The sequence below is a fragment of the Ceratotherium simum genome, chromosome 9 (genome assembly GCF_057802395.1).
Source record: "Ceratotherium simum simum isolate JZ-2026a chromosome 9, ASM5780239v1, whole genome shotgun sequence".
In the NCBI taxonomy this organism is placed as follows: Eukaryota; Metazoa; Chordata; class Mammalia; order Perissodactyla; family Rhinocerotidae; genus Ceratotherium; species Ceratotherium simum.
In genome coordinates, this window is record NC_141908.1 from 78,748,122 (window position 1) to 78,761,892 (window position 13,771).

The 13,771-nt window shown below is 36.1% G+C and overlaps 1 protein-coding gene and 1 long non-coding RNA gene across 9 annotated transcripts in view; one reads left to right on the top strand and one right to left on the bottom strand.

Moving 5' to 3' along the window:
- Positions 1-13,771, top strand: part of LOC147916356 (uncharacterized) — a 33,269-nt gene that overhangs the window by 17,365 nt on the left and 2,133 nt on the right. The gene's annotated exons all lie outside the window — the stretch shown is intronic.
- Positions 1-13,771, bottom strand: part of ICA1L (islet cell autoantigen 1 like) — a 70,350-nt gene that overhangs the window by 12,355 nt on the left and 44,224 nt on the right. For all 8 annotated transcript variants that reach the window (XM_087435641.1, XM_087435636.1, XM_087435638.1 and 5 more), the window contains 3 exons: positions 13,425-13,507; positions 11,538-11,581; positions 4,567-4,641 (listed from right to left, as the gene is read on the bottom strand). In XM_087435641.1, the coding sequence (XP_087291767.1) occupies positions 4,567-4,641; positions 11,538-11,581; positions 13,425-13,507 (202 nt within the window). The remainder of the gene's footprint in view (positions 1-4,566; positions 4,642-11,537; positions 11,582-13,424; positions 13,508-13,771) is intronic.

Consider the following 13,771-nt stretch of genomic DNA (forward strand, 5'->3'; position numbering starts at 1 on the left):
ACATAATGTGGTGTATCCACACAATAGAATACTATTCATCAATAAAAAGTAATAAAATACAGTAAGCAAAATATGGTATATACATACAAAGGATTATTATTCAGCCTTAAAAAAGAAAGGAAATTCTGCAATATGCCACAACATGGATGAATCTTGATAACATTATGCTAAGTGAAATAAGCAGTCACAAAAAGACAAATACTGTATGATTCCACTTATATGAGGTACTTAGAGTGTCAAAATCATAGAGACAGAAAGTAGAGTGGTGGGTGTCAGGAGCCGAGGAGAGGGGGGCATTGGGGAGGTATTGTTTAATAGGTATAGAGTTTCAGTTTTACACAACGAAAAGAGTTATGGAGATGGATAATGGTGATGGTTGCACAATAATATGAATGTATTTAATACCACTGATTGTACACTTAAAAATAGTTAAGATGGTAAATTCTATGTTATGTGTATTTTACCACAATAAAAAAACTAAGGATGAGTAGTATTTCATTGTGTGTATATATATATATATATATACACACACACCATATCTCCTTTATCCATTCATCCATTGACGGGCACTTAGGTTGTTTCCAAGTCTTGGCTATTGTGAATAATGCCACAATGAACATAGGGGTGCATATATCTTTTCTCATTCACGTTTTCCTATTCTTTGGATAAATACCCAGAAGTGGAATTGCTGGATCATATGGTAGTTCTATTCTTAATTTTTTGAAGAATCTCCATACTGTTTTCCATAGTGGCTGCACCAATTTACGCTCCCACCAACAATGTACGAGAGTTCCCTTTTATCCGCATCCCCTCCAACACTTATTATTTCTTGTCTTTTTGATAATAGCCATTCTAACAGGTGTGAGGTGGTATCTCATTGTGGTTTTGATTTGCATTTCCCTAATAATTAGTGATTTTGAACATCTTTTCATGTGCCTGTTGGCCATCTGTATGTCTTCTTTGGAAAAATGTCTATTGAAGTCCTCTGTCCATTTTTTAACTGGGTTGTTTGTTTTTTTGTTGTTGAGTTGTATGAGTTATTTAGATATTTTGGATATTAACCCCTTGTCAGATATGATTTGCAAATATCTTCTCCCACTCAGTGGGTTGCTTTTTCTTGTTTGTTTTTCTGGTGAGGAAGATCAGCCCTGAGCTAACATCTGTTGCCAATCCTCCTCTTTCTGCTGAGGAAGATTGGCCCTGGGCTAACATCTGTGCCCATTGTCCTCTACTTTATATGTGGGACACCTGCCACAGCATGGCTTGATAAGTGGTACGGAGGTCCATGCCCGGGATCCAAACCTGCAAACCCTGGGCCACCAAAGCAGAGCGCACAAACTGAACCACTACACCACCAGGCTGGCCCCTCAGTGGGTTGCCTTTTCAGAATACTACTCAGCCATAAAAAAGAATGAAATCTTACCATTTGTAGCAACATGGATGAGGGTATTATGCTAAGTAAAATAAGCCAGATGGAGAAAGAGAAATATCATATAATTAAATATCATATAATTTCACTGATATGTGGAAGATAAAACAACAACAACAAACAAACACATAGATACATAGTCCACTCATACGTGGAATCTAAAAAACACAAAACAAACAAACAAAACAAAAACAATTTCATAGACACAGAGAACAGATTGGTGGTTACAAGACCTGAAGGAGGTTGGGGGTTGAGTGAAACAGTTGAAGGTCAATTTTATGGTGATGGCTGGTAACTAGATACCAAATTAAATGTTGTACACCTGAAACATAATGTTATATACCAATTTTACCTCAATTAAAAATAAAGAATTAAAGCAAAAAAAAAAATTAAGGAAAAAAAAGTAATAACTACTGTTAGGTACAACATGGATGAATCTAAAAAACATTATGCTTAATGGAAGACACAAAAAGCCAGACACAAAAGACTACCTTTTGTATGATTTCATTTATATGAAATGTCCAAGAAAGGGAAATTTACATGTACAGAAATCAGATTAGTGATTTCCTAGGGCTGGGAGTGAAAGCAAGAATTAATTGCAAACAAGCATGAGAGGATTTGGGGGTGATGGAAATATTCTACTACTCAACTGTCTGATGGTTGTACAACTCTATAAATTTACTAAAAAAATCACTGAATTTTACACTTACAACAGGTGAATTTTATGGTATTTAAGTTATAACTCAATAAAGTTGTTAAAAAATCAAGAGATTTTGTACAATTCTATGGAAATAAATTTGAAAATCTAGAAAAAATGAATAATTTCTGAGAAAAGTATAATTTATTAAAATTGATCCCAGGATAGATAAAAATCTTAAACAGATCAATTTCCACAGAGAAGAAAACACAAAAAAGCACCAGGCCTAGATGTTTTTACAGGAAATATTAATAGCAATGCAAAAATAGTAAATAAAATACCGACAGACTAAAAGCACAATGACAAAGCTGGACTTACAAGTGGAATGCAAAGATGGTGTAATATCAGCAAGTCTATTAATATAGTTCATCATATTAATATATTTAAGAAGAAAAATCAGGGCCGTCCCCGTGGCTTAGCGGTTAAGTGCGCACGCTCCGCTGCTGGTGGCCCGGGTTCGGATCCCAGGCACGCACCGATGCACCGCTTCTCCGGCCATGCTGAGGCCGCGTCCCACATACAGCAACTAGAAGGATGTGCAGCTATGACATACAACAATCTGCTGGGGCTTTAGGGGGAAAAATAAATAAATAAAATCTTTAAAAAAAAAAAAAAGAAGAAAAATCAAATAATTACTGGCATAGATGCTAAAAAAGCTGTTGGCAGAATTCAACAACCATTCCTAATAAAAACTCTTGAGAAAATAGGACTGTATGGATATTTCCTTAACAACATAAAATATATACCTCAATCCAAAAGCCAGCATCTTAATTAACTCAGAAACATTATCAGCATTTCCACTAAGATCAGGAAATGCCCGCTACTATTTAACATTGTTCTACAGGGAGTAACCAGTGCAATCAAACAAAAGGAAATCATTTACAGTGACAAGAATTGGTAAAGAAAAAACAGACTATCTCTATTTCCAAATGACATTATGGTATACCTGGAAAACTCTAGAAAGTCAATGATAAAACCAACTCAAACTATAAAAAAGTCAGCAAGGTAGCAGGATATAAAATTAACATGCAAAAATCAATAGCATCCATACACACAAAATAATAACCAGTTAAAAGATACAATGCGGCCAGCCCTGTGGCTTGGTGGTTAAGTGCGCGCGCTGCGATGCTGGCGGCCGGGGTTCGGATCCCGGGTGCGCATCGAGGCACCACTTCTCTGTCCAGCCTGAGGCCGAGTCCCACATACAGCAACTAGAAGGGTGTGCAGCTGTGACATACAACTATCTACTGGGGCTTTGGGGGCAAAAAATAAATAAAATCTTTAAAAAAAATAAAAAATAAAAAAAAAAATAAAAGATACAATGCAAAAGAAAACCTCATTTATAATGGCAACAAAAAAGAAAAAATACTTGGGAATAAACTCGACAAGAAATGTTCAAAATCTGTATGAAACAAACTATATCTGAAAGATATACAAGTAAACTTTAACAAAGAGAAAGATGTCCCTTGTTTTTGGTTAGGATGTCTCAACGTCATCAAGCTGCCAGTTTTCACATTTAATGTGATCACAATAAAAGTATCAATGAGCTTTGTTATGGAGCTAGATAATTTGATATAAAGTTCATATTGAAAAATCAACATGCAAGACTAGTAAAAAAATAATGAAAAGAAGAGGAGGTTACCAGCCCTACTAGATACAAAAACACAGAGAGAAAGTTTCTATAATTAAAACCATGTGGCACTGGTACACACACGCATCAATGAAACATTAAAAAAGTCCAGATATAAACCCGAGTACATACAGAAATCTCGCCAAGGATTGGAAGTTATCTCAAGTTACTGCAGCAAAGATGGCATTTTAAAAAAATGATATAAAAGATAGCCATTTTCAAAAAGATAACAATTCATTTCTAACACCATACACGTGAATAAACTCCAAATGAATTAGAGAGATAAATATAAAAAATGAAACTACACAAATAATAGAAGAAAGTATAAATGAATTCCTCTAACCTGGGTTCTGCAAATGACAAACATCCAGATCCAAAAAAAAAGATTAATAAATGTGACTATATAAAAATTTTTAAAATATTTACAAGGCAAGAAACAGCTAGATGAAAAGTCAAAAGATAAATGACGAACCAGGAGAAAGTGTTTGCAACAAACTTTCTTGAGGAAGACATTCACGGTGGTATTTACTGAGCGCCTACACTGCCAGATGGTGAGATGCAGAGAGGACGGACAGACACAGTCCTCTCTGTCCCCACAGTCACACAGACACGATTAGACAGGGCCAAAACACACAAAACACCGAATTATTTAATTTCCATTGTGACGTGCTACAAAGTAGAAGTAGAGGGTTGCATCCCTGTGTAGAGACCTATACAGATTTTAATGTTCAGGAAATAAATATTAAATAAAAACTAAAGAATTTTAAGTAACAAATTATCCATATATATAGTGAAATTATAATTTCTTACCATTTTCAGAGTTAGAAATCTGAGGTGCTTCAAATTCCCTCGTTTGAAAATGTTTTTCCTTGTGATCTTTGGTTGCTGAAACAAAAGCACATAGAAATAAGTTGAACAAATTAGCATGCTTATTTACTGTAATATTTTATAATAATTCAGCCAAAGTGTTCAACTGACCAAAGCAGATTATAAAACATATAAAAAGGAGATGTAAAAATTTAAAGAACCATATATAAAAATCACATTTGTGTGTATATATATAAATAATATAATATATATAATTGTTATATGCATATAAACAAATAACTTTATAATATCCACAGGTAATTCAGGTCCTGTGTTATAGATATGTCCCTTTGAAAGTTAAATTTTCACATTCCAGGTAAATTGGTGTAGCCACTATGGAAAACAGTATGGAGGTTCCTCAAAAAATTAAAAATAGAACTACCATATGATCCAGCAATCCCACTTCCAGGTATTTGTCTGAAAAAAGAGAAAATGCTAACTTGAAAGATATCTGCACCTCACGTTCACTGCAGCATTACTTACAATAGCCAAGATATGGAAACAACCTAAGTGTCCATCGATGGATGAATGGATAAAGAAAATGTGATAGATACATACAACAGAATATTATTCAGTCATAAAAAAAGGAATGAGATCTTGCTATTTGCGACTACACAGATGGACCTTGAGGGCATTATGCTGAGTGAAATAAGCCAAACAGAGAAAGACAAATACCGTATGATCTGATTTACAGACGAAATCTAAAAAACAAACAAACAAAAAACCGAGCTCAGAGATATAGAGAATAGATTGGCAGTAGCCAGAGGTTGGGTGGGGGGGAATGGGTGAAGGGAGTCAAAACGTACAAACTTCCAGTTACAAAATAAATAAGTCATGGGGATGTAATGTACAGCACAATGACTGTAGTTAATCATACTGTATGGCATATTTGAAACTTGCTGAGAGTAAATCCTAAAAGTTCTCATCACAAGAAAAAAAATTTGTAACTATGTATGGTGATGGATGTTAACTAGACTTATTGTGGTGATCATTTCACAATATATACAAACATCAAATCATCATGTTGTACATCTGAAACTAATATAATGTTGTATGTCAATTATACCTCCCTAGATTAAAAAAAAAAGTTTCATATTCCAAAGCCTATTCCTTTGCGGGTGGACCTGTTCTCATTCTATATTCTCTAAAAGGCCATGTTATATTTTGTTCTGCCTGATCTTCACGTCTCTGACACACAGATGTTCCTTTTATGTTGACTGAATGAATAAATGATTGGATATGGTCTACTTTCAATTCAAAGGCTGCTTTATCCTTCTAAGAGCAGTGCCTGCCTGTTAGCAGCATCCCCACACTTCTCACCCACACCAGAGTGAGAGCAGTAGTGACTTCATAGGGAGGGAAAGATCAAACACATGGGCTAAAAGACAGCATACTCTCTTTTTGAATGTTTTTAACACATAAAAAAATCAAACATACAAACCAAAGCCCGCACAGGCAAAAACTGTTTTTTTGTAAAAATTATCTCCAAGTTTTGGGCCTACGTTGAGGCAAATTATGCCCTATCACTACAATGGGACCCAGTTTCTTAGAGTCAGTTTCCCACAAATCCGGTTAAGTTTGTGCACTCCACTTCTGTGGCCCAGGGTTCGCTGGTTTGGATCCTGGGCACGGACCTACGCACCGCTCATCAAGCCATGCTGAGGCAGCATCCCACACAGAGCAACTAGAAGGATGTACAACTATGACATACAACTATCTGCTGGGGCTTCGGGGAAAAAAAGGAAAAAAGGAGGAAGATTGGCAACAGATGTTAGCTCAGGGCCAATTCTCCTAAAAAAAAAAAAAAAAGTCAATGACAGAAAGATGAATTTTAATATCTTGATAATTTAGCAATTTCAGAAACACTTTAAAATCACTCATGGTCATGGGTCATGGAATATAATAAAAAGTTTAAAAGAATTGAAACTGAATGATAATGAAAATATTACATATCAAAATTTATAGATATCCATACAATGGATTCACCAATAAAAAGTAACTATCAACACAAGTTATGTCATAGGTGAACCTCAAAAGCATTATATGAAGTGAAAGAAGTCAGACACAAGAAGACCACATACTGCACGATTCTAGTTATAGGAAATGTCCAGAACAGGCAAATTTATGTAGAGAGACAGTAGATTAGTGGTCAGCTAGGGGTGGGAACAGGGATTACTGCAAATGGACCAGAGGAATCTTATTGAGGGGATGAAAATGTTCTAAAACTGATTTATGGAGATGGTTGCCACACTCAATAGTAACTAAAAATCATTGACTTGTACACTTGAAATGAGTTTTATGATATATAAAATATACCTCAATAAAGCTTGTTAAAAAACTTTTTGGATACAAGAAATGGAAAATTTTGAGGGAAATTTTAGCCGTAAAGAACAGAAAAACAAAAGTAGAGGAAGAAAATAATAAAGACCAGAACTAAAATTAATAAAACAGAAGGATTCAACAGAGGATTAACAAAGCAAAAAGTGGGTTTGTTGAAAGAACAAATAATCTTTTATTTTTTATTTTATCTTTATATTTATATTTTTATCTTATTAAATCTATTTTATCTTATTAAATCTATATATAGATTTAAATATCTATATATTTATATTTTATCTTTAGCAAGATAAATCAAGAAAAAAAGGGAGAAGGAACAAATAAATATCTGGAATTAAAAAGGGGACATTACTGATAGAGCAGGTTTTAAAAGATAAAATATTACTATAAATGAATGGTGAAACTACAACAGTGTTCACTGTATTTCATTTGTGACTTTCAAAAAAATGTTCTCTACTTGGGTACAGGATTGTATACACACAAGCAGGTAAACTTTTGAATATATATTTGAAGTTGTGTTAGCTATACAAGTTCATGATTATTATGACTTCTTAAATTGTTTCTTTTATCAGTATGATCTGTATTTACGTGTATACTTAAAAATACCTCTTCACATTTATTTGACACCTACTATGTGCTATGTAGTTTATATTATCTCTAGCCCTAACGTCCCTATGAGGTAGGAGCATGTGACTCATACTTCAGATGAAAAAAATGAGAGAGGCATAAATGACTTGTTTAAAAAAAGCCAGTACTCAAGAAAGTCCTGATGGCCTAGTGGTTAAAGATCAGCACACTCCACTTTGGCAGCCTGGGTTCAGTTCCCGGGTGCAGAACCACATCACTTGTCTGTCAGTAGCCATGGTGTGGCGGCGGCTCACATAGAAGAACTAGAAGGACTTACAACTAGAATATACAACTATGTACTGGGGCTTGGGGAAGGAAAAAAAAAAGAGGAAGATTGGCAACAGATGTTAGCTCAGGGCTGATCTTTCCCAGTGGGGGTGGGGGCGGGGTGTGGGGTGGGGATGGGGAAAAACCTTTAAAAAACTAAAGCCAGCATTCAAACCCAGATTTTTCAGGCTCCAAAGCCACAGTGATTCAAATATATGTTGACTGTATATATAAAATATATTAATAAAAAAATAAGAACATGAATTTAAATATGAGGAAAAACTTGAAACTTAATCATATAACTCTGTGAACTGGATGTCTACATTAAAAGCACTTCTTAGAGAAGACCAGAATTCCCTAAAGAAGACAATTGGACCCTCTAATTAGGTACTGCTAGAAAGCTAACTCACTGCTGAGCATAGCCGCCAGTCTTGCCTGACCAGGAAGCCTGGACTGAGACCCTGGGAAGTTGCAGAGCATATCCTACCTCCTGCCCAGGCAGGGAAGCAAGTCAGCAGCCCCATACAACTCTGGAGCATAACTGCTGGCCTGCCTGATGAGGAAGCCCTAACAATGATCCTGGGGACCCTCAGAGCCCAGCTTACAGTACTGGCCAGCAGCACACCCCAGACTAAAGTCCAGTCTGGCAGTGGAGTCCAGCTCACAGCCATGCCCAATTGCTGAGCAGAGCCTGTGATCTCACCTAAGCAAGAAGCCCAGTCATGACCCCACCTGACTAGGGAGTGTAGCCTCAAGCCCCATCCAACTGTGGGGTACAGCATGAGGCCCCACCCAACCAGGAAGTCTGGCCAGTGACCTCACCCAACAGCAGAGCACAGCCACCATCCTGTCCAACTGGGAAACCCAGCCTGCGACCCCACCTGATTGCAAAGCACAGGCTGAGGCCACATCAGATCATGAAGCCTTGCCTGCAGCCCTGCCTGAACACAGAGGCTACTGCATCTGGCCAGGGTCACTGCCAGTGACCCTGCCTGATGACAGGTGATTGAGGAACCCAGCTAGTGACCCCACCTGACCTCAGAGCATAGCCTCACCTGACCAGAGAGCCCAGCCAGCAGCACCCCTTGAACAAAGAGCCCAGTCAGTGGGCACCCCTCACCTCAGAGCACGGGCAGCAGCTTCACCCAACCACAGACTGCAACACATTGTAATTAAATTATCAAAAGTCAGAGACAACTTCGAAAGCATCAAGAGAAAAGCAACTTGTCACATACAAGGGAGCCCCTATAAGACTATAAGCATATTTCTCAGGAGAAACTTTGCAGGCCAGGAGAGAGTGGGATGATATATTCAAAATATTGAAAGAAAAAACTGTCAATGAAGAATACTATACCCAGCAAAGCTGTCTTTCAGAAATGAAGGAGAGTTAAAAACTTTCCCAAACAAACAAAAGCTGAGAGAGTTCATCACCACTAGACCTGCCTTACAAGAAATGCTAAAGGGCATTCTACAAGCTGAAATGAAAATATGCTAATTAATCTTTTAAAAATGCATGATTGTGTACAACTCATTGGTAAAGGTAAATATATAGTCAAAGTCAGATTCTCTAATATTGTAATAGTGGTGCATAAATAACTTTCAACTCTAGTTTAAAAGTTAAAAAACAAACATATTAAAAATAACTGTAACTATAATAATTTGTTATTGGATATACAATATAAAAAATGTAAATTGTAACACCAATAACCTAAAACATGAGGGAGAGAGAAGTAAAAGTATAGAGTTTCTGTATGCAATTGAACTTAAGTTGTTACCAGCATAAAATAGAATTTTTTTAATATAAAATATTTTATGTAAGCCACATGGTAACCACAAGGAAAAACCTGTAACAGATACCCAAAAAGTTAAGATAAAGGAATCAAAGCATACCACCACAAAGTCATTAAATCACAAAGGAAAACAGCAAGAGAGGAATAAAGGAATGAAAACAATGTACAACATGGCATTAGTAAGTCCTTACCTATCAATAATTAAATGTAAATGGATTAAATTCTCCAATCAAAAGACATAGAGTGACTGAATGGATAAAAAACAAGATCCAAGGATATGCTGCCTATAACAGACTCACTTTAGCTTTAAGGATACACATAGGCTGAAAGTGAAGGGATGAGAAAAGATATTCCATGCAAAGGGTAACCAAAAGAAAGCAGGGGTAGCTATACTTACTGGATATTCACATGCAAAAGGATGAAATTAGACCTCTACCTTACACCACTCACAAAAATTAACTCAAAATGGGTTAAAAACTTAAATATAATATCTGAAACCATAAAATGCCTAGAATAAAAAATAGGGAAAAAACTCCTTGACATTGGTCTTGGCAATGATCTTTTTGGATATGAGACCAAAAGCACAATAAACAAAAGCAAAAATAAACAAGTGGGACTATATCAAACCAAAAATCTTCTGCACAGAAAAAAAACACCAATCAACAAAATGAAAAGGCAACCTACGGAATGGGTAATATACCTGATAAGGGATTCATAATCAAAATATATAAGGAACTCGTACAACTCAATAGTAAAAAACCCCAAATAATCTGAAGAAAAAATGGGCAAAGAACCTGAACAGACATTTTTCCAACCAAAGAAGACATACAAATGGCAGGAAAAGGTACTCAACAGCATTAATCATTAGAGAAATACAAATCAAAACCACAATATCACGTCACACCTGTTAGAATGGCTATTATCAAAAAGACAAGAGATGACAAGTGCTGGTGAGGATGTGGATAAAGGCGAAAACTTGTACACTATTGGTGGGAGTGTAAATTGTGCAGTCACTAAGGAAAACAGTATGGAGATTCCTCAAAAAATTAAGATTAGAGCTATCAGATGATCCAGAAATTCCACTTCTGCATATTTATCCAAAGAATACAAAAACATTAATTCAAAAAGATACACGTACCCCTGTGTTCATTGCATTATTATTTACAGTAGCCAAGATATAGAAACAACATTAGTGTCCATCACAGATGAATGGCTAAAGAAAATGTAGAATATTATTCAGCCATAAAAAAGAAGGAAATCCTATTATTTGCAACAGCATGGATGAACTTGGAAGGCATTATGCTAAGTGAAATAAGTTAGGCAAAGAAAGACAAATACTGTATGATCTCACTTAAATGTGAGATCTAAAAAAGCTTAACTTATAGAAACAGAGATAGATTTGTGGTTGCTAGGGCCTGGGGAGGGGGCGGAAATTGGTCAAAGGGTACAAACTTCCAGTTATAAGATGAATAAGTTCTGGGGATCTAATGTACAGTATGGTGACTATAGTTAACAATACTGTATTGTATACTTGACAGTTGCTAAAAGAGTAAATCTTAAATGCTCTTACCTCCAAAATAAATACGGTAACTATGTGAGGTGACGGATGTCTTAACTAATCTTATTGAGATCATCATTTCGAAATATATACGTGTATCAAATCATCACGTTGTACACCTTAAACTTACACAGTGTTATGTCAATTACAACTCAATAAAGCTGGAATAAAAAAAGAGAGCTAACTCGAGTGTTTGCACAGACGAGACTTATAAAGTGCCTTGACATTTTTTTAACTGAATGGATATTAACACAATCTCTTTTAAAAGGCTGTGACAAACTGTTTTGACATTTAAAATGTGACCATTTCACAATTTAATGAATTTACCATCTTACCTGGTTCACTTCCCAAGCTCACGTCTTCGTCTGACAAAACTAACCTAAAGTAAAAACCAAAAAAGGCAAAGATTTTGGTTAAAATACATTTGGGACTCATATTCTACAAACAGTTTTATATGGTTAAAAAAATTTTTTTTTAAACTGAGGAGACATAAAATAGTTGTCCGGTAGATCTCCTAAAATCTGTCTGAGATAAATCTTACTTCTTCTCTAGGTCTACATAGACTGTGAAAATAATCCTGCACTCCTTATTCTTGTAATAAACATTTACTGAGTATTGATGAAGCACCAGGCACTGTGTTCAGCACTGTAGGCACTGTGCTAAGTTCCATATCACAGAGAACATCTGTCACCAAAGCATGAAGTTTAGTTTAGTTTTCAAGCATTGAAGGATTTTGCTCAAGAATACTTGGGAACTAAACAGAGGGAATGAAGAACTGCAGAAAAAATGGAGTACTCTATTTTGAATGACGGTGATGTTTGCAAAAGAAGACACATTTGCCTAAGATATTCTCAATCAATACTAATTTTGGATATTTATATCATCCATCTGGTGTAATAATAAAAAAATGAGACAAAGAAATTGAACACAGATTTAGTCATCATTCCTAGGGTATAACCTCACAATTCTAGTATTGGAGGTTGTTTTTAATAAGTCTTTTTAAAGACACGTAAAAGGCAATACAGTATTTATTTACAAATACTACAAAAATAACCCTACAGAGCAAATAGATACTTATGAGTTGGAATGAAATTTCCAATGACAATATACATATATGTTTTTTTAAACAACCTGGACGGAAGAGAAGGTGAGGTGCTTTGGAATCTGCTAGTTCACTCAAAAGGCAGCTCTCATAATGCCGAAGATACAGAAGATTTTGAATAAAACTTTCATGAAACGTGATCATGGGAAAAATTTACTAAATTAATATATTTAAGGTAACATATAATTTTAAATGTCAATGTATAACTAAGTTAATAAGCTTAATGTATAACTATACATTTGATTATTTAATCTATATTCTAAAACATTTATATCTTCAAATTAGCCAAAAATTTTGTTTGGATTTCCCAGTAGAGAAAAGAGGGAAATACTTACATTTCAGATCACCTTCCACTCAACAATATACGGTTTGTCACTGTTTGGGCCTTATTTCTGGGTTCATTACTATACTCACTACAATCTGGTTAAAATGAGAAGTGGCAGCTCAGAAAGGAAAACAGAGGTGAGATGTAAAAAGGGAAACTGGCAACGTGAGGGCTGTGCAGAGCAAGAGTCCCACTGTCAGGTAACCAGTCCCAGTCCCGCCTGTGTTGTTCTGGAGATAGATTTTCAATGGTTTCTGTCAAGAGTTTCTGCTGGCACCTGTCCCTTTCTTTTTCAAACTGCCCTTCTGGGATTCACTAGGTAGAGGCTTTTAATACAAGGCTCAGCCTCCCAAACTATAGAATTTTGGACTTATCATCCCAAACTGTTCTGTACTCCTATCACTGACTTCGCCTGCCACATTAAAAATGGGGGTGGAAATGGGCCAGCCCTGGTGGCCTAGTGGTTAAGTTTGGCACGTTCTGCTTCAGTGGCCCAGGTTCAGATCCCAGGGGGCGGACCCCTACCACTCGCCTGTTAGCAGCCATGATGTGGTGGCCGCCCACATTAAAAAAAAAAAGAGGAAGATTGGTAATGGATGTTAGCTCAGGGTGAATCTTCCTCAGCAAAAAAAAAAAAGGGTAAAAAAGGCTTCAGAACAAGTATTTAATGTTAATTGGAAAAATGACATAGAAATAGGTATTCAGTAAGCCAGAGAAGAAACAACTGTTTCCAAATATATCATACAGTGGTACCCAGGACTTCCATAACATGATATACAACTTTTGCCTGCTTACTTATTGAGGTTTTCAGCGAGAGAACTGTTTTCTATTTGTCCTCTGTCATCTTCAGTAGGCTTGCCTGGAGTGTCTTGTAGTTGCTAAGGATAAGAAATTCAATGTAAATAGATGGAAAGGATCTGTTTCTCTCTTTGTGCAAACAAAATGAGACTAAAAATTCTAAAAAGCAAAATAAAATAGGAACAGTTCTGAAGTAGAGAATGAGAGATATGGGAAATGTCTGCTTATGCAGTCTGAGCTGAGTCTGTGTCCTTGTTCACGCTGACTGCCTGTACACACAGTGACTCGGGCTGGCCACAGGCTTTACAACTTTGTGATATGCCAAAGAAGACTCACACCATGTT